This window comes from Camponotus floridanus, unplaced genomic scaffold (assembly GCF_003227725.1).
Source record: "Camponotus floridanus strain SB8 unplaced genomic scaffold, Cflo_v7.5 scaffold50, whole genome shotgun sequence".
NCBI classification, from domain to species: domain Eukaryota; kingdom Metazoa; phylum Arthropoda; class Insecta; order Hymenoptera; family Formicidae; genus Camponotus; species Camponotus floridanus.
This window is the reverse complement of record NW_020229659.1, coordinates 952,572-973,323: the sequence shown is the minus strand read 5'-3', so window position 1 is coordinate 973,323 and position 20,752 is coordinate 952,572. Positions and strand designations below refer to the sequence as shown.

The 20,752-nt window shown below is 27.7% G+C and overlaps 5 protein-coding genes across 7 annotated transcripts in view; 3 read left to right on the top strand and 2 right to left on the bottom strand.

Annotated features, from left to right (window-relative positions):
- The first annotated feature begins 885 nt into the window (after positions 1 to 885).
- Positions 886 to 2,807, top strand: LOC105256794 (sorting nexin-16). Its single transcript, XM_011267028.3, has 5 exons — positions 886 to 1,156; positions 1,549 to 1,830; positions 2,108 to 2,416; positions 2,497 to 2,624; positions 2,688 to 2,807. The coding sequence occupies exons 2-5, from the start codon at positions 1,564 to 1,566 to the stop codon at positions 2,725 to 2,727; spliced, it is 744 nt and encodes a 247-aa protein (XP_011265330.1). The 5' UTR covers positions 886 to 1,156; positions 1,549 to 1,563; the 3' UTR covers positions 2,728 to 2,807.
- A 1,095-nt stretch (positions 2,808 to 3,902) lies between these two features.
- LOC105256795 (b(0,+)-type amino acid transporter 1) lies at positions 3,903 to 8,346 on the bottom strand. 2 transcript variants are annotated; one of them, XM_011267031.3, is made up of 4 exons: positions 8,041 to 8,346; positions 7,798 to 7,963; positions 4,282 to 5,580; positions 3,903 to 4,131 (listed from the first exon to the last, which is right to left on the bottom strand). In XM_011267031.3, the coding sequence occupies exons 2-4, from the start codon at positions 7,892 to 7,894 to the stop codon at positions 4,067 to 4,069; spliced, it is 1,461 nt and encodes a 486-aa protein (XP_011265333.1). In that variant the 5' UTR covers positions 7,895 to 7,963; positions 8,041 to 8,346; the 3' UTR covers positions 3,903 to 4,066. The 2 variants fall into 2 exon arrangements, with proteins under 2 accessions (XP_011265333.1, XP_011265331.1); XM_011267029.3 differs by having other exon boundaries at positions 7,798 to 8,346.
- Positions 8,347 to 10,235: 1,889 nt separating this feature from the next.
- On the top strand, positions 10,236 to 11,989 carry LOC105256796 (ZZ-type zinc finger-containing protein 3). Its single transcript, XM_011267032.3, has 5 exons — positions 10,236 to 10,791; positions 10,867 to 11,023; positions 11,101 to 11,339; positions 11,416 to 11,538; positions 11,613 to 11,989. Exons 1-5 carry the CDS (start codon positions 10,402 to 10,404, stop codon positions 11,862 to 11,864), a joined length of 1,161 nt encoding a protein of 386 aa, XP_011265334.1. The 5' UTR covers positions 10,236 to 10,401; the 3' UTR covers positions 11,865 to 11,989.
- On the bottom strand, positions 11,920 to 14,120 carry LOC105256797 (queuine tRNA-ribosyltransferase accessory subunit 2). Of its 2 annotated transcripts, XM_025412439.1 has the most exons (7): positions 14,090 to 14,120; positions 13,552 to 13,643; positions 13,312 to 13,461; positions 12,770 to 13,234; positions 12,413 to 12,615; positions 12,189 to 12,314; positions 11,920 to 12,102 (listed from the first exon to the last, which is right to left on the bottom strand). In XM_025412439.1, exons 2-7 carry the CDS (start codon positions 13,597 to 13,599, stop codon positions 11,943 to 11,945), a joined length of 1,152 nt encoding a protein of 383 aa, XP_025268224.1. In that variant the 5' UTR covers positions 13,600 to 13,643; positions 14,090 to 14,120; the 3' UTR covers positions 11,920 to 11,942. The 2 variants fall into 2 exon arrangements, with proteins under 2 accessions (XP_025268224.1, XP_011265335.3); XM_011267033.3 differs by lacking the exon at positions 14,090 to 14,120 and having other exon boundaries at positions 13,552 to 13,821.
- Positions 14,121 to 14,601: 481 nt separating this feature from the next.
- LOC105256801 (L-lactate dehydrogenase) overlaps positions 14,602 to 20,752 on the top strand; it is a 165,143-nt gene continuing 158,992 nt past the window's right edge. Inside the window, exons 1-3 of the mRNA XM_025412427.1 lie at positions 14,602 to 14,683; positions 15,005 to 15,157; positions 15,660 to 15,724. The gene's annotated coding sequence lies outside the window, so the exon portion shown is untranslated. The remainder of the gene's footprint in view (positions 14,684 to 15,004; positions 15,158 to 15,659; positions 15,725 to 20,752) is intronic.

The following is a 20,752-nucleotide window of genomic DNA, read 5'->3' as shown; positions in this document are numbered from 1 at the left end:
TATCGGTAAATAGATTATATCCTGCTCTCCGCATCGTTAATCGAGCCGCACATTGTGCGTTAGTTACGCATGATAGTGTTCCATTTTCGCTATTATTACGTAGTAGTGCGAATCCTTTTGCTTCCTGATGCAATATTATTCTTAACTTATTACCGCAAAAACCACTCATATCAAGTCTAATGCCAGGGCAAGATTAGAAGCCAGTTTTATGGCATAATGGCAAAACTCTGTAATAAGATTGGAAATAACTGCAATTTTAAGGGAGCTGTACATCCCGACGAGATGTACACCTTGTCATACGGAAGTGGCAAGCATACACCTGATTAATCATCGTAAAAGAGTCTCGCGCAGGATCGATGGAGACCCTCGAACTTAACCTTATGTTTTTAATAAAGCGCAACATGACACGCTTCGGTAAGAAAATATGCATATTGCCGTACAATTTGCTTCAATCGACTTTATCTGTGTTGAAAAGGTCGGTTCATTCAAGCACAAGGATCTTAATTTACATGTCTTGATGCATGTAATAAAAAAATATTTCTAGAATTGAAGTTTTTTTAAACATTTTAAAAAATCTATAATTTTGGTGAGACAGAGAGAAAGAGAAAGAGAGAAATATCTTCAGTATCGATTTTACATAAATATAAATATCAAATGTCTAGATATTAAATATTATGCTCGAAAGAGTGTAAAATCACATACCAGGAATTTAGAATGCAAAAAAAATTTCTATAAAAAGGACAGTCTAAGAAATACGATATTATAAAAGAACCGTATCATATCGGATTTCTCCGGATCCTATGACATATATATGATATTAAAAATGATATTTTGCTTTCACGCGTGTGAGAAGAAACTAAATCTGACCACTTGTCCAATGTAATTCTAGAGCAGCTAAAATGAACAAACTTCTCTCTGTTCCATCGAGTTTACTCTCTCACGAATTTTAAGTCCGTGGATTTTTTGGAAACTTTCAATATGTCAAATAAACGTCAACATTTATCGAGGGAATTTTTGTTGATTAGATGACTATTTGGTGCACACACAGTGTCTTCGTAAACAATTGTGGTCTATATTATAGAATGTGTTGAAATATGTGTTGAAGTACAAAAATGCAGTAAACGGAATTGATTCTATTATTTATCTGTTAATTAAGGTTAGTTTGATAAAATAGTATTGATTCGTTAAATTAATTACACAGCATGTGAAATTTAATTTTTATTAGAATTTATTAGAGATTGCCTTTCAATCTGCAAAAATGTCTTTATTTATGCAATTTTTGTTTATACCATTATTTATTTATATATAATGTGTGGTTTTAAATATTTAGGTTTAAATTGATCTCATTTGATATAAATTTGATATATTGCTTATATTTTATTCAAATTGTGTAACACATTTTAATATAATATTTATTTTATATATTAATTACAGTGTTTTATACAAATGGAATTTGATTGGTTAAATTTATTTATTTATAATAACTGTACATGATACAAGCTTTAATATTTTTCTTTTTATTTTAAGTTTATGCATGGTTTTGTTTAGTTTGTCAGAGTTAAAATGTCCAATTCAGAGGCTGGTGTAGGATGCATCAGTGAGGTAACATTTGCGATTAGTAAAGCAAGAAGTTCTCAAGCAGGTACTGTGAGAGTTCTTGATAGTCCTGATTCAGATGGATCTGGCCACTCAAATTCATTTACTGTGCAACGATTTAATTATTCCAATGATAACAATAATACAAATATCCTTCAATCACCCCTCACTAGCGAAGACTTGAGAATACCTATTGTTGGTTATGAAATTATGGAGGAAAGAGCTAGATTTACAGTTAGTTAATTCTTATATTAATTCTCTTATCCTCTCTTATTACTCTACATTATAATAATAAAAATTATATATTGATATTTAAATATATTATTATTATTATTATGACATAAATATAAATACTATATCTTGCATTCGGGAAATATACCCCTTATACTTTTTTTAATTATAAATATTTACTTTAAGATATAAAACTGAAATATATGAAAAATATGAGAACTGTCATTTATATTTTGTAAATATTTAAAAAAATAAGTATTCTCTTTTTTTTGATTTATAGGTTTACAAACTTCGAGTTGAATTGAAAAATGGCGATTGTTGGTTTGTGTTTAGAAGATATACAGATTTTGTTCGACTACTAGCTCAATTAAAAAGGCAAAAAGTTCCTATTGCTCATTTATCGCTACCAAGAAAAAAATGGCTTGGTGATAATTTTGCTCCAAGTTTTTTAGAAGAAAGGATATGTGGGCTTCAAGCATTTGTTAATGGCATATTGAGTAGTCCAATTCTCATAGGTGTTTCATGCGTAAGAGAATTCTTCTGTTTGGATGAACCTCCTGTTTTATCTGATACAGCAGAGGAATCCAGAGTCAGTTTTATATTATGTAAATCAGATTTAGATCACAGCAGATTTTCTGTTTAATGAAATATTTATTATTATTTTTTCAGGCAATATTTGAAGCACTGGAAGATACAATTTATAATTTAAGACAACAACTAAGAGAGCGTGATGCAGTACTTGCATCTGAAAAAGCTCGTTGCAATGAATTCCGGAAAAAACTTCATCAAATATTGAGGTAAGTTATGAAATATTATTAATTATAAATATTTTTTTTATAAAACATTCTAAAATGTTTCAGTGAGAGACAAACCTGTTCAAAATGTGGTGCAACTCAATAGTAACTATATAGACTGCATATAATATCAGATTTGATAGAGTTAATTTATACAAAATTTAAATTAATGTTATTATAAAAAAGAGTATATATAAGATTTTTTAATCTATCATTATATACAAGTAGAATATTTATCAGTGATATTTTACAGTCAGAATATTATATTAATTGATATAGAATTATTTTATTAGTACATAAGCTTTGTATATAAAATTTTATTCACAAATTTTGTAATTTGACTAAATATTTTATACAAATTTTTAATAATTGATGTTATTTATTACAAAGCTAAATTACAAATAATTCCACATAAATAGATCTGGAATTTTTTTGAAATATATAAATAAATTTATACTTATATACTATTTATTGAAAGAAAACTCTATTTTCTCAATAGATGAGTATTTCTTTTCAACTTCCAAAAATATATTAACTTTAAATATACTTTCTATTATATTGTTTATGAAATTTATGTGCAATTCATTTGTTTAAATCATTATGGTTAAATTAAGCGTCTAGCAAGTTGAATATCAAAATAGATTAAAATAGTTTTTTTGTATTTTGTCCATGATAGTAATTCAAACTTTTGTCCAGCTGAACAAAGAAACTGGATTACAGGAGAACTTTTATATGTAAAATAATATTTTTGTATAATCTGATATTTTATGTAAGAAATTGTACATTTATTTCTTTCGTAAAAAATCTAATTAAGAATTATAAATTATAATTTAGATTAAAGTATAATAAATTATATATACATACATATATATATACATATATATATATATATATATATATATATATAAATTATACATGCAAATTATAATTTATAATTTTTAATTATCTTTTATTTATACGAAATTACAAAAATATGAATAATAATTTATTAATATCATATTTTAAAAAGTTGCAAAAGAGTATACTTGTAGAATTACATTATTTTAAATTTTGTTTTCTCAAAATACTATTTTACATATAACAAAATGTTATCAGATATAATAAAATGCTTATATAAAACAAATATATTACAATATTATGCGTTATTTTATCAGCGATTATATCTTGATAGTACAATATATTGCACAAATATATAAAATATTATTTTTCCTAATTATTTATATCTTTTGTTATATATACATTTGTATTCTCTATATAAAATATTTTAATTATATACTTAAAAAGAAAAATCTAAAAATTTTTTAATTGCATGGCAATTGTATTGCAATGTAAGGCACATTGATTTTATTTATGCTTATTGCATATTTTTTCTGAAAATCACGAAATGCACATGTGAGCAAATATTTCATATACTTATATACATCAATGATGAATTTAAGATTTAATCAGTCTTCCCGTTCATCTGGTGCAACAACTAGGCACAGCGATTGAATGAAGTATGTCAGTTTAGCTGAAAAAAGAGATTAAGTGTAAATTTTATTATAGAGAGAGATAAGCAGATTACGTTCTACAATAGCAAATGACACATAAATAATAAAACTTTTTTGTTCAAAAAGCTTCCACATATGCTTCTGCATATTTCTTATTTAATTAAACTCACCTAATAAAATACTTCTTGTCTTCTTGTATACATAGATATGATACAAAACAATGCCGCATAGAACAAACGCGAGCGCGAAAAGATATTTCGTCGATGGTTCATAAATTATTGGTAGTACTGCAAGGAAGATAGAGATACCTAACACAAGCCAAGGTATCACGATAGGCACAGCGTATGGTCTAGAAGCGTTTGGTTTTGTCCGTCTCATAATTATAAGCGATGTCATCGCGAATCCGTAAAACACCCACATGAGGAAACTGGCGAATTCGATTAAGGCGATTATGTCACCCAGTAGCAGACACAGTAATGAGAGCATGCCTTGGAAGATCACTGCGGGAGCTGGTGTCATTTTCTCAATATGCACATAACTGAAGACGCGTGGTATGTGGCCTTCTCTGCCTGCAACGAAGCATAATCTGGATACGCTAAATTGGATGCTAAGGGCGCATCCAAAGGTCGACAACACTACGCCGAGCGGTATCACGAAACCCATCCAAGACGGTAAAACTCGTTCTGCCCAAAGAACCGCTACCGCTGGCGCGCTCACCATCTCTGATGATGTCAACGCTGCCATGTACATCAAGTTCATAGATACATATAGAACGGTGATAACAGGTACTGCGATGAGGGTACTCCTAAGAATATTGATCTCGGGTTTCTGAACTTCCTCGGTGACAATCGCGGCCGAGGTCCAACCGTCGTACGCCCATAGCCCGCTGTAGAAAGCCAGAGCAATGTTCCCGGCTGATGTGGTTGTACCATGAAAGGGATCTTTGAGAAGTTCCACGTGACCTGTACCAAGCCACCATATTCCACCACTGATTACCACGATACAGGCAAGTATCTTACACATGGTGAACACATTTTGTACTTTTACATAAAGTTTCACGCTGATGAGATTGATATATGTTATTACAGCAAGTCCCATGATTGCCAGGAGTTTCTTCAAAGTTGCCATAGAGTCGCCGCATAGATTGTCAAAATATCCAGAAAACGGTTGTATGCTGTATTCCGCGAACGTCAACATGATCACCGCTACTTCCGCCGGTCGCAGTAGCATAACATAAATCCAGGAACAAGTAAATGCCGGTATTTGACCGGCGTAAGGATGTAATGGTCCAAAAGCCTCAATGAAGTATGCATATTCGGCACCGGAACGTGGTACCACAGTGCTTAGTTCAGCAAAGGCCAACGCTCCCAGCAAAGATAACACGCCACAACTGATCCAAACGATTAGACAAAATCCCACAGATCCTGACCGCTCAAGTGCGCTGGTGGGCGATACAAAAATGCCGGAACCTGGACAATAGAGGTAACGAGGTTACAATTAATAATAATTCAACAGTATTTGGCGGAGCTAACTACGACAGTTAGTAGCTAATGCTTCGTGTTGTGAATGACCGATTAACCTTGATTAACCTTTGTGACGTTTTTTTATAGTCGTATATATAATTATTAAATTGATTGACATATATATATTTAAAATATTTGCATTAGATTAATTATTAATTATTTATAAAGCATTTAAATTGCAGCAGACTGTGTGAATAAAGCTGTTTATCGCATATTAATAAATTGATATCAATTTCGGTTATCGGAATTGACATCGGATATTATGAATAATTCAACAAGTATGCTATTATTTGTTCTACTTATATTATTTATATAAGATTATGCCGAATGATATAATTTGATCATAGATAAAATATCAGTAATTAATCTTGCTAAGTCTTGAATTATAAATTGTTTGGAACCAAAGAAATAAAAAGATAAGGTCTGTCAATGAAACAGATAATGCTGGAAAGGTTTGAAAAAAATGCCAAGTTTTTAAATAATTATATTACATAAGAATGAAAAATCTAATTTAGTAATACTTATCGAAGAATATTATAATTTTATATTTATTTGATTTTTCTTAATATTAATATTCTTAATTATATTTATTTGATATCTTAATATTTAAGACACTAGAGACAATATTTCGGATATCGTCATTTATTGGAATAAAATATAAATATATTTTACCAAAAAAATAAATATATTTTATATTATATCACCATATTTTTTCGACTGCCATAATGTTTCATTTCTAATTAATAATATGTGTCATTTTAGTAAAACGAACGATAAATAACTTTGCGATTATATGTTATCTACAAGTAATATGTAATTCTCATGATACATATGCATGATACATATGCATTTCGTCACTCTGTGATGACTCCAACTAATTCAAACGAAAATGAAATTTAAATAATATAAAAGTGTTATATTATGATATTATAGTACGAGATTGAGAAAAATTGGAAAAATTCGCGATTTTTTTTCTTTCTAAAAATATTATACCGTTTTAAATACCGTTTAAAATATTATACCGTTTCAAATGAAAATTACGATTATGAAATTGATTAAAAAGAATTTATAGATATATTTATTCCATAAAAAATTAAATTTTCCTTTAATTTTAAAGATTAAAAAATAATTGTAAATTTTTTAAATTCTCTCTATTCTTGTTGCTTTTCATTATTTTACTTTATTGCTTATTATTAATATAAAATATGTTTATTAATTAGACAAATAATTTTTTGTCAAAATTATAATATTGATATAATTTTAGAAATTCCAATCATTTCATATTTTAACCATTTCAATAAACCATTCGACTAAAAAGAGAGATAATATTGATCTGGAAAAAATTAATATACAAGACTTCTCCATTAATTTATTAAATGAAAGAACATCTGTGTAAAGGAAGTAAGTTTGCAAAAAAGTAACAAATTTTTGAGACAATGCCTATCTTATAATTTTTGCCAATATCTGTCAATATCTATCTTGCTTTGTGTACAGATGTTTAATTTAATGAAAACCGAGTTTATATTTTTTCTGTTTATAATTTTTCTGTAATTCTTTCTTTTTATCTTCGCAAAGATGAACATACATTGAAATTTGGTTCAACGCTCGATTAGTTGTACTCCCAAACAATAAAAACGAAAATAATTTTCGTGACTTGCAATAAAGAGCACGCATCGTGTGGAATCTTTTTATAGCACGATACAGTAAATGAATACTGTGAATTTGAGCTTGCCTTCTTTGTACATTATTATTTATTACACTAAAATGCGACTACAAACGAAAGGATTAAAAATTTGCGAATGAAAAGAATGAGTCATAAATCTTAGTGTTTTTTTTTTTTAATTATTTGTACACGTACACTTTAATTATACCTCACGTACAGCTCCACGGTCTTGATCAAACTTTTGATATCGCACAATAACATGCTGCAATAAACGTGAAGAAATAAATGGCGCGCGTGCACGTGTATAAAACAATGTTTAATTTATTAAATCCAAACATATGTGTATATGTGTATGCATGAAACAATACGAAATAAAATTCAGCAAAAATTAATTTGCATTTGCATTCATGTTATGATTGTTATTTGTGATTGCATTTGCAATTTAAATATATGTGAAGAATTTTAAATTCTCAATTAATTCTCAATTAATTATATCTTACCGATCATCACTGCCAGGATAATGTTGACCGCGCTGAAAAGGCCTAGCTCTCTTTTGAGCTCGATTTTTCCAGATGTTTGCTCTTTTTCGCGTGCCATTTTTCCGTGTATCGAGACTGTAAAATCAGCAATATTGTGGAGAATGTGTAGCGTATGTATTTATCGTCACTGTTAAACAATAATTTAAATTTCAAGACACATCGCTCAGATTGTTGGAATTTTTTATTTTAAATCGGCGGTAATACCAGGTTTTTGTCTTGAATTCTGAGTAACCGCGAGCTCCTCGAGCTTGTCATCGGTGGTTCACGTTCGATGGCACCGAACTCGACCATGCGACTGAAGCTACTGGATGACGTATGTTTATCACTGCCAGAGCTCACGACTGTAACTGTGGTATTGCTGGGTCAGCTTGTCAGCTCATTTTTTTACAAGTACACATGCATTACTTTGATAAGAAGATACTAATCATTATAAGTGGCCGCCTATTTTTTTTAATAGAGAGTGATCGACGAACTAAATGACAGTAAAGACAGGCATTAAGGCCATACAGACAGTCATTAAAGGCCGCAATAGAAAGTTTGCTCCGACACTTATCACTTATATATCTTACATGAATAAATCCAACCGCACTCAACGATTTGTTTGCTCATTTTACGAACGACTGCATCTAGCTTAAATTAATTGACAAAGTAAATCATTATCAAATATCTATCAGTATACTGATATCGTTACTGCCAAATGATAAATAGATAAGATAATATGTGAAATTCGTATTTTTGGTATCGTTTAATAGAGAGAAATGTTTCTACATATAAATGTAGCTCCAGTAGTAATAGCCATTTATGGTATTTAGGCTTAAAACAATTATATCACAAAAGCCACATAGATTGTGTGTGATTCATACATTATTTGAAACCGCATACAAGTGATAGAAATAAAGCGAATATACAATGGTCAAAAGTTTCAAATTTATTTTTTATTACATTTCGAAAAAAGAAATTTTTGATAAACAGAGAGCTATTTAAATATTTTATATATGTATTCTATTCAATGAAAATTTTATGAATCCTATTCTATGAAACTGCTTGTAATAAAGAGAAAGAGATTTGTGATAAACGGAGAGCTATATTATTTAAATATTCTATATATATTCTATTATATTCAATTGTATATATATATGTACATATTCTATTCTATTGTACATGTACATTCTATTCTATTCAATGAAAATGTATAATAAAAGAAATTTTTGATAATCGAAGAGATACATTATTTATATATATGTATATTCTATTCAATAAAAGTATCCGTACAATAAAGGGAATAATTGGATACTGTATTATTTTTCTATTGATAAATGATTTGATCCCGAAAAAGATTCATTCACAGAGTTTAATATTATTCAATTGTTGTACTATTATTTTATTATTAACATAACAATACTTTCAGAAGACATATACATATCATTCATCTGCAGCATTCTTGTACGTGAACATCAATTAATTTTCTCTTCTTTTTAATAATGCGAACGATTCTAACAGTATTTTTTTTTAATTAATTTCTTTTGCAAATTAATTAAATTTTTATTTGCTTTGTTTTTTGTAAAAAATTGTTACATTGTAAAATGATGGATATATTAATATGGATAAGAACAAGTTGTAAATACTTTATAAATAAGATAAGAACATTCTTATAGCTGATATTTTTTGACAAGATATCTTATATTTGAAAACTAATAAATGTACTTAATAATATCAACATTTAATATCAACTTTTTAATAGATAAGTTGAGAAAGAAATATATTAATCTCTCCTAACATTAATAATAATAAATACTAAAATACTTATCCACATAAGATAAATGCATATATATATATATATATATATATATATATATATATATATATAAAGTTATATGACTTGATGAATAATATATAACATAATTATTTGATAAATTTTTAACATTTCTGACTAGTTGGAAGAAGCTACTATAAAACTAAACTAATACAGAATTATTCGTATAATTATATTTTTGATAAAAATATGTGTAAATTTTTTAAAATTACGCGAATAAGACTTTGAACGCAATAATTTAATATATTATATTATATATATATATATATATATATATATATATATATATATATAATAAATTTGTTTGATGTTTTACAGTTTCATTATTTTTAATTTTTTTTCTTTTTTATTTTAAAATAAGGCATTTTTTAAAGCTTATATAAATATATTTATAAATCCGTGAACAAAAGATTAGGTTTACATTTTTCATTGTTAACTAATCAATAATTTCTAATAAGCCAATATCTATGAGAAGGAAATTCCATTGATATCTGAATTATCAATGGAAAATTATCAATGGAAAAGAATTCAAATTCTTCATCGATGATTTAAAAGATAATCGATATTTGAATCAGCTGTGGGCAACTGACATATATCGCTTTCGCTGCCTTATTTGGTTATCCAAGATTAAGTTAGGTTAAGTAGACAGAACATGACAGAGTTTATATCTGACTACACAAAGAATTGTGTAAATATATAATAAGTACATATACGATATCTTTATTCAAGATTAGGATTAGAACTAATCGAAAATGAATGACGAAGAAGTAAAAGGCCCGGATGAAGAGGAAGGCGAATTTTTTTTCGAATCCGATCACTTGGCATTGAAGGGTAACAAGGATTATAGTGCGTTCCTGAAAACAATAGTTATTCTTGAGGCACAAAGAATTCAAGCTATAAAAGATTTAGATGAACTTAAGTCTGCGCGAGCCAAAGCGATAAAGAATCCAATATCGTTTGTGGCCCAGCTGCAAAATGGAGATCTTCCTGAGTTACCTGGCCCGCAGAAAATCGCAGAGATTCCTTATATTGATTGGTCACAATATAATATATCATTGCCAGATACACGTATAAGACCGCAAACTCGACACGGACATGTCTTGCCACAGATGCAAGTGAAAAATGAACAAGAAAATGGAAAGGTATATGGGAACGTTATATCTATTAAAAACCATATAATCTCTGTAAATACATATAATAAGAGTTTTATTTTGTAGATTCTAGTGAGAGGTCGTGTTTTTGATGAAAGCAAGCCTGAAACTTTTAATCAATTATGGACAATAGAAGAACAAAGACGGCTCGAGGAACTTTTAATTGAATACCCACCGGAAGAAATAGAAATGAGACGTTGGACTAAAATAGCAAATGCATTAGGTTCTTAATTTATTCTTGTGTTAAAAATGTTTAAATTATTTTGTAAGTAAGATATTAATTATATTTGCTTTTTGCAGGAAACCGAACACCTAAGCAAGTGTCCAGTAGAGTTCAAAAGTATTTTATAAAACTTTTAAGGGCAGGTTTACCTATACCAGGAAGAGGTCCTAAAATAAAATTGGATGTTAAGAAAGGTTTAACCCATAAACATCAGCGTAATAATCACTTTTTGTTTAAACGTTCAACATTCTTTCCACATCAAGATATTTCCTTTAATATATCAGACGAAAATAAAGAACAGCTTGTAACAGAAATTGTAAGCATTATCTACACTATTCTTTTATATATTTAATGCACTTAAATAGTTATTTTCATTAATATTGTTTATTCAGGAGGATGATGCATTAAGTGGAGGAATTGACGATACTCCTGAAGCAAGGCAAATAACTTTATTGCGTCAAGTAAAGACTGAAAAAGAGCAAGATTTTTCTTCATACAAACATATTGGATACAAAGTATGTACTGTATATTCTTTTTACATTTTTTATATGTATAAAACTTTTGTTTATCAATAATATTTTTTGTACAGTGCACAGTATGTGGTGAAGAACCTTTAAAAGGTACCAGATGGCATTGCTCAAAATGTCATAGTGGAATTGATCTATGTAGCGATTGTGCAATAGCACAGATGGAAGCTGAAAATCCCATACATGATCCATTTCATAAATTAATTCCCATAAAACCACCACAATATACTAGAAGTTATGATTTAGATTATTTCCCACAAAGTTTTAGTAATTCTTCCTACAATTATCTCGATCCAAATTTCCTACCTGAATAATACAGTCTTCCAAATAAATACAATAAATATTACATAAATAAAATAAAAAATTGATTTGAGTATTTATATATTTTTAATTCATTTTACGCTTATGCAATTAGACTGTTGTAATGGAGGAAATTCAGAGTTAACAGATATATATTTTAGACGAATTTTCTTCTGAAGTTGATTAAACGTTCCATTTTTTATACTGTCACGAATAGCAATAAAGAATTGAAGATAATGATGAGTATTGTGTCTGAAAATAATTAAGTTAATCTTTAAATTTTGTATAAACATAACATAAAGACAAAATTGATTAAATTGTAACTTATAAATACATACATCATTAAAAGTACTAAACCAAGCATTTCTTTTGTATGATGCAAATGATGGAGATACGCTCGTGTATGATTTTGACATGCAAGACAATTACATTTTTTACAAATAGGAGAAAAGTCGTCTTTATATCTAAAAAGAGAAAAATATATATGAAGATATATGTAAAAGCATAATTATAATATACAAAAAGTATGTTATATTCCATATTTTATTTATCATATTCCTACCTCTCTTCTGCTACTGATATTCTATATTGATCATTCTGACAAATATCATGATTACACATGAAAGTCAAAGCTTGTGATTGTTCAGTAATTATATAAGGATAGGATGAGTCAAATACATCCACTCCTAATTCAACAAGATCAAGTACAGTAACTGGATTCCAACAACCCATTGATACTCTTATTTTATCAGTAGGCAATAAATTCTATAAAAAATTATAATATATTATAGTATAGGTATTACAGTATAATATAGTATATTTTATATTTACTATAAAATTATAGTAAATTATAGTATAGTTATTAAAATATTTTAAAATATAATATTTTAAAACATAAATTTGAAAAATTGATATTTACAATAGTATGCTGTACTACTTGTTTAATTTGTTCTGTTGAAATATTTTGTACACTTGGGCCATTATTATGTAATCCATCTATAACGAATCCTGCCAAAGGTTTATCTTTTAAATAATCTATGGATTCTTCTCTGGTTTCCAAATTATAACCACCTTCCACTGATCCTAATATTCCTTTTGATTTCAATGTATCTGAATGCAGGTGTATATTTAGACATTGTTCTAATAAAGTTTTACTTCGCAGAACTGCCTTTGACACTCTTTTTGCACTACTATTAATATTTGTATCTCCATCACATAGCGCAACATAGAGATCTGGTTTATAAGCTTGCACAAGCTCCATATATTTATTAGCAGTAAAAACAATTCTTCCTGTTCTGGACCAAACAGAAATAGAGTCCAATTGTTGAAAGCCAGGATTTGTAGTATATGCAGGATCTTGTATTGATAAAAAATTTATGTACTCCTAAAATAAAATCCTTTAATTAGTATCTTAAAAAGTACAATGAAATGTTAATGCATAGTTAATTAATCTTTGATTACCTTCATGCTAACAAAATCAGCAAAAGAAGTGTTAAACTCTTTAATAACATCCGTCATTAATATAGTAGAGGGAAGTGAGACTGAGAGCAATTGTTGTTCCGAAGTTACCATTTTAAAAACTTCTTTCGTCAAATGTGGCACACTGCCAGCCTAAACATTATTTTAAAATAAAATATGAATATAAATATTATAAAATAGAAAGATAATATTCTATAAAAGATTAAATTTCTTATCTCATACCTTTGTGTAAATAAGAAGTAGAGGTGTTTCAAAAGAAACATTAGGCATTCTTTCAAATCCACTCAGAGTTCCAATTCGTGCAGCACAACGTGCTATAGAGTCAGTGAAAAATTTCATTGTTATAAGTTATTATTTTACTCTTTAATCACTTTTTTTGACAGTTGATGAAATGTGTGTGTAATAATAAATAAATAAATCTTTCTTAAAGATTCTATTGCAGCACATTTACAGATTAGTTCAACATATGCAATACACAATGCATATTTAATATATTTTTATTTATATAAAATAATTATAATCATTTAAAATTAAAAAAGACAGAGTGTGCCGTATAATTTAATTTCATTTAGTAACACGTGGTTTTAATATAACCTCAAAATGATTCTTAAATTTTATTTCGCAAACTCTCTCTCTAAAATCATTTGCATAATATAAATTAAAGTCATTCATGAATCATAATAATTTGAATAAAATTCATAATAAGGAATTTCATTTATATTAAAAATAAATATATATAAAATATATGAATAAAAGTGACTGTCATATCCTTCGCACAACGATGAAAATTGCCAATCAAAATAATCTCCAACTTTCGCTAAATAATATTATGCAAATTAAATTGTTATTTTTAATATTTGCATCTTATTTGTATATTTAAAATTAATAAACATAAAGAAAAATTAATAAACAAATTAGTAAACAAAATTAATAAACAAATAAAAATAAATCATATATGCAATAATAAATTTTAAACACAATATCCATATCGAGTCTTTCGCAAAAAACTTTATTATTATTTTTAATATCATAAAATTCAGCATTGAAGAAATATAATTCTATCTAATTTATTGTTTCAATTATATTTAAAATATTTCAGTAAGAATAAATTTAACAAATATAATGAAAACAGATAACGTAAACAATTACACATTTTAAAAATATAGTAATAATAATTAAATTTGGCGCTATAAATACTCTTTATTTGATTGACCAATCAGAGATTTTGATGCACTCTGATTGGTCAAAAATATGCACACATGCAGTGACTTCCTTTTTCTGCGTGGGATCGTTCGCGGGAAGAAGCAGAGACTCTACATTCTGATAATATCCGCACAAATAAACCGATAAAGAGGTAATCGAGCCGATGAAACGCCATTATTTGCAATAAAAACGTTTTCTGAATAAACTGTGAAAGTATTTAGTAGTTTCGTGTCAAAAATCTAAGTAATTTTCTCAAATCAAATAATCGGACATTACATATTTTATCCTATCGATTTCTCGATCATTTAGAGACGATTTGACACATTTGTATATTTTAGTTGATGCTGTTACTAGTTTATTTAAAAATTCTGCTTAGAAATCGAATGTAAAATCTTTTATTTTCTGATTGAAAAAAAATTGTTACTCATGCAATACATTCTCATGTACGGACATGAATTTCTGACGATTACAGCGCCACCAGTGACTGTTAGGTGTACTAAGACGAGCGTCTTTACAAATGGCCGTTTGAAATGTGTAGTGTTTCGCGAGTGCGTGCACAAATTCGGGAATAAATACAGAGATTTGGACCACAAACAAGTTGTGCAAGATTAATGAACCGTTCTCCGTGAGTTCCTTTTCTGTTCTATTATTCACAAAGTGTAGAGAAAAGTCAATTTTCTCATAAATCTTAAAATAAGTTATGAATACGAACGTGATTGCATGGTGCGCTCAAATAATAATCTGCAGGTATACTCTATTTATATCATGTTACATCTGTTTCCAGGCATTTAATTGATCAGAAGAAAAAAATCTTCAGTCTTTTTGTTTTAATTAGTTAATTAAACAATTCAAAGCGTTGTACTAAGCACGGTATAATATTCATTGTGTCTTTATTGTTTTAACATTCGTGCAATGATCGCAATTTAAATTGATGTGATTTTTCATATAATAATTCTTTTCTTAAGATTTTTCAAACTAGATTTGCATGTTACTCCGTTAAAACAGAAAATGTATTTATTTGATTTTCTTAATATATAAATATGTTTTGATCGACATATGTATATAAATTTTACATTGTGTTCTGATTTTTATATTGTACTTATATATCATCATTTTTTTTGTTACAGATGATGGCTGATGTTTCAACGTTTAATAATCATTGCGGAGATTCGACGAAATTCGTACAAATTCAGTGAGTAATTAATAAATATTAATATTTTACTATTTTATGTTACAAATATTTACAACGGTATATTCAAAAGTTTATTATAACTATGAAACATTTATTTCCTTTTTTTGTAGAATAACGATAAATTTTATATATATTTTTTGGAAAAACGCAGAGTAACTTAATATAAGTTAGTAAAAGATTTTAAAATATATATTACAATATCTTTTTATCTTTAAAATATAAATAAATTAATATTTAAATTTATATATTTTATTCTTGATGATTATATCTTATTAAATAAATTAATTAAATTAGTGTATACAAAACAGATTTTATCATAAAAATATTTTGATTTATAATAGAAAGAACAAATATATATCAGCTATATATTTTTAGAAAATAATTTAATCGATAATTTTGAAAGTAATATAATTGATTATCGAGATTATTAAAAAATTCTTTGATATCGATCATAAAAATTTTAAGAATTAGAACAGATACATATATACGTACATATATACATATATACATATATATATATATATATATATATATATATATATATATAGACATATTAATAAAACATTTTATTAAAAAAACATGCACATACATATATCATGAAATACTTTTTTATTTACTGTACAATTCGATATTTTTCTCAAGAAATATTAAAATATCTTGCTTATCATTTCAGATTACAATATATACAATATTAAAATAAAATGTCTTTGTTTACAATTTGTGATCTTATATAATTATATAATACAATTTGTGCTAAATATTAATTTATGGGATGGGTTCCTCGAAGAGATGTTGAAAGCATCATCGGCATGATTAATTAAATTGTAATTATAAACAAATCAATAAGAAAGTAATATTATCAATACACTTGTATCTCTTTTTTTAACAAAAACTTTAAGATTTATATTATGATAGATGGCATTTTAGTAAAACACAGAAAAAAGTTACAATTATATACAAGATACTGGTTTGAAATTTCTGCCCGCGAGAAATCACTGATATATGACTTCGTCGGGATGCATGAATAAGTAATCAGAACAATATTTATATTCATATTCAAAGATTATAAATAGCCCCTTTTCTAAGGCAAAATAAAAACTTAAATGATATAACATCATGGGGAAGAAAATCAATTTAATCTCTGCTATGTATCTTTCTCTCATCGTTAGATTCCTATCAGTATAATATATCACTTCGTTAATTTCTGGTTAACATATACATATATTGATATTTTTCGGAATCATTCGACACATGATGACGTATCGATTACATATGCGATATTTATCTATTTATCTATAGTGGCAAGTGTTTTATTACAATATAAAATTATTTTAATGTTATATTTTGTATAACATTTATTATGGCTTTCATTTAGGCAAGAAAAATTAATATTTTATTATTAACGGATGTGTGTGTATGTAAAATAATAAATGACAATACACAACATATTTGCATTTATTAATGGCATTTTGAAATAAGATATCCGAAATTTCATATTTTTTAAATATATTAAAACATAAATTTTATTAGAATATTATAATATAAATAAGTTTTTTTTATAATCTTTAAATAAATTTTTCAAATATTATTACCAAAAATATATATCACACATATGTTGGGTAATAAATTTCATATACATTTCAGTAGACAGTGACTAATTATAAAATCTGTTTTGTAACACGATAATTACATCAGTGTGCTTTTAATTTACGCTAATCATAAAAGCTTTTATTTTTTAAATTACAAAATAAAATATACTATAATATTCTTCTTCCTCTTTAATTTTTTTCGTGGCATCTCATTAGCCTATTAAAACATTATAATATAATATGGTGATACATCGCTATTTTGTACAATAATCGCAGGAACATTTGCATATGGAAAATATATATCAGCCAATTGATATAAAATTATTTCTTGGCAAACTCACATAAAGAGTTCATCACTTTGCGCTTTGTTCATGAACCATTTAATAAAACTGAAGTCGCGCAAGAGATTGACATCGAAATAGTACTTGCATTGTTTTTTCAAAGATACATTTAATTACATTTAATTTTCACCCGATTTAATTACATTTAATTTTCACGGTTAATTGTTTTTATGCGGTCAATATCTATTAAACTACTTTATACAATCGAATGCGTGTTCGCGGAAATAAGTACGGCGAGAAAAACTTCGTATTTGATTTACAATATATGTATATGTATAATGTATATAAATTTAATTAAATGTACAAGAACCATAGAAATATTTAACGTAACACATGCATTTCATTTTAATATTTATTAATTTTTGCATTTCGTTAATATTAGAAATTGTTGCAATTTTGCTAGTTGAATGAGCAATTTTCTTCGCATGAATTCACACATAACTCTCACATAACTATGGCGTCATACAATGTTTCGCTCGATATGTTGACATTGATTCGGTTCAAAGTACAACTAGAGTGTGTGCATAATCTTTATGCTTTGTTACAACACAAGGCACTCATGTAATATAATATAATACATATATATGCAAATGAATTATTAGCGATAACTGATAATTATCAGTACGGTTCAATAAATTGCGGCCAAGATCGGCAATAAGTATGAAAGAATGCTTCCTGTGATTTTAAAAATATCTCGCCAGGAGATAATTATAAAGTTAGCGCAATTAGTCTACTTAAGCTGATGTCAATATAAAGACACTCGTATTATATTTATAATTGTATTATGATTATAAATATGAGTAAAATTCCCGAAAATCTTTTTTACATAACGCATGAATTATAATCAAGTTTTGCAAGATTATATAAATTTCTATCTTTTTATAAATATCGAAAGAAGTTTTTTTTGTTTTTTAATGATATAAAATGTACAAATGTTTCAAAAATTAATATATATTAATATTTATTATTTTAAATGATATTGAAAGATTTCTTTAGCTTGTAGCTAATAGTTAATATCTATTCATTAAATTAATTATAATTGAATTCTAATTATAATGTCAAATTGGCAAGAATATCGAATACATATTTTTTAATATTCTCGTTTTCACTTATTAAATCATTTATAAAACCATAGAAGATGTGCAATTAATTACATTAAATCTTGAATAAATTGGAGGAACAGCTGGAAGATATGTACAATTAAATAAATCATAATATAAGATAGTTATTCACATATAATGTACATTATTTCTAGTGGAAATCAACCATACATGACATTAATCATTTTGTTGCTGTTTGCGTTACTCATTTTTATAATAATTAATATGCTCAACTGAATTTAATATCAAATTAAAAATGATTTTACTTTTCTATTTATTAAAATAGTAAATTGAAAAATGTTAGAAATCATTACGTTAGAAATAAAAATTAATCAAAATGGATGTTACCGGAAGAATAAAATTTATAGTTTTCTCTTTTATGTATATTCTTAACTGATGTTTTAGTTTGAAATATATATATCATTGCATAAATTTTTAAATTTTAATTTTTAAGTTTTAAATTAATTATCTATTTTTTCAAATTAAAATATCAATTAAAAATATGTATGAAAGGGAAAATTATAATTATTTTGTAATAGAAATCATTGTTTGTATCGCGAATGGAACATGGTAGTTGGCTAAATTTCCAGAGCCTGCGATATGAAAACAACAAAGACATTTGTCACGAAATGCGTGAATTCGTGCGTATGCGCGAACCCGGGTTCGAGAGGCTAGAAGGACTCAACAAAGAGAGGGAAAGGTGCGGGAATCGCCAACACATATCTTGATATCTCGCAGTTCGATCTCTCGAGTCGGCCGTCCGTATATTTACATGTATAATTTATATATCCCGTAGTCCGAACGAACGCGTGGTACGTTCGGTTAGGGCGGGCCGAGAGCCCTTACGATCATTCTAAGACATCCGTCGAAACCTGCACAAGCTGTGGTAAGAGAAAGCATATAAAGGGAAGCCTTCGGCTCCAAAGAAATTCACGGGAATTTAATCGCGAATTCTCATGATCAGCGATATCGATCGATAGTTGAGGATCTTGAAGTTGCATTTTTCGAATGAAACGCGTTCCTCTCGCAAATTAAACGGCAAGCAGAGTTAAACCGGTTATACAAGACAGACCATTATTTGTACTTTTAACTTTTGCATTAGATGCAATAAAACTTGATCTTTATACATGACACAGCTTTGAATTAAATATTGAACTTTTAATTATGTAAATATTAATGAATTTAATTTTGTAAAAATCCTCTTTCTTTTATTTGTATATTTGTTTTATTTCGTTGCTTAATCACTAATTGCAAGATAAAAAAGTTTCTTTGCATCTGCTATATATTTTATAAAAATGATTATTTACGTTTGAATGACTATTGATAAAATGCATAAAAAATTGAAAGAAATAACTGAATTTTAGCATGATTATCTAAAACAGAAATAGATAGCAAATGAAAATAATTTAAATTTGATAATGTAAACATTTTAAATGTTTTCCTTTTCGTTTATGCATGGTTTCAAGACTGAATCGTAAACAGTTCTCCCGTGTGTATGCGTGTGTGTACGTATGAAATTTAACATTTTCGCATTACGTTAGTAATGAGTTAGACTAATGTGTACAAACTAATACGGTCTGCAAACTTTGCATCAATTTCATCGCAATGAAGCGTGACGTCGTTATGAGATTTCCCATGATAAATAGTGATGCGATCGAGCTAATCTACCCAGACGCAAATTACAGATGCAAGTAACGTCCCTTCAAATTATAACTCCAAATTACTCGTAGACATGCGAGCCGGCTAGGAGTATCGGCGCGCGACGCAAACGCGGAAGACTCGTAAAGGAAAATGAGACGAACTTTAATTAAGTGATTTTTTTTCTTTTTCATAATATATGTTCTCGTGCAACGCATACACTCGCACATGACCGTGATAAGGGATGCCCATCCGGTCGCGATGGCTTGGTGCGGTCGTGGGATTTTTTTCGGCGGTATAATACTTGCACCAAGAGAGCCCAGCGGTTCTCTCTTTTCCATTGTGGTTGTGAGGGCGCAA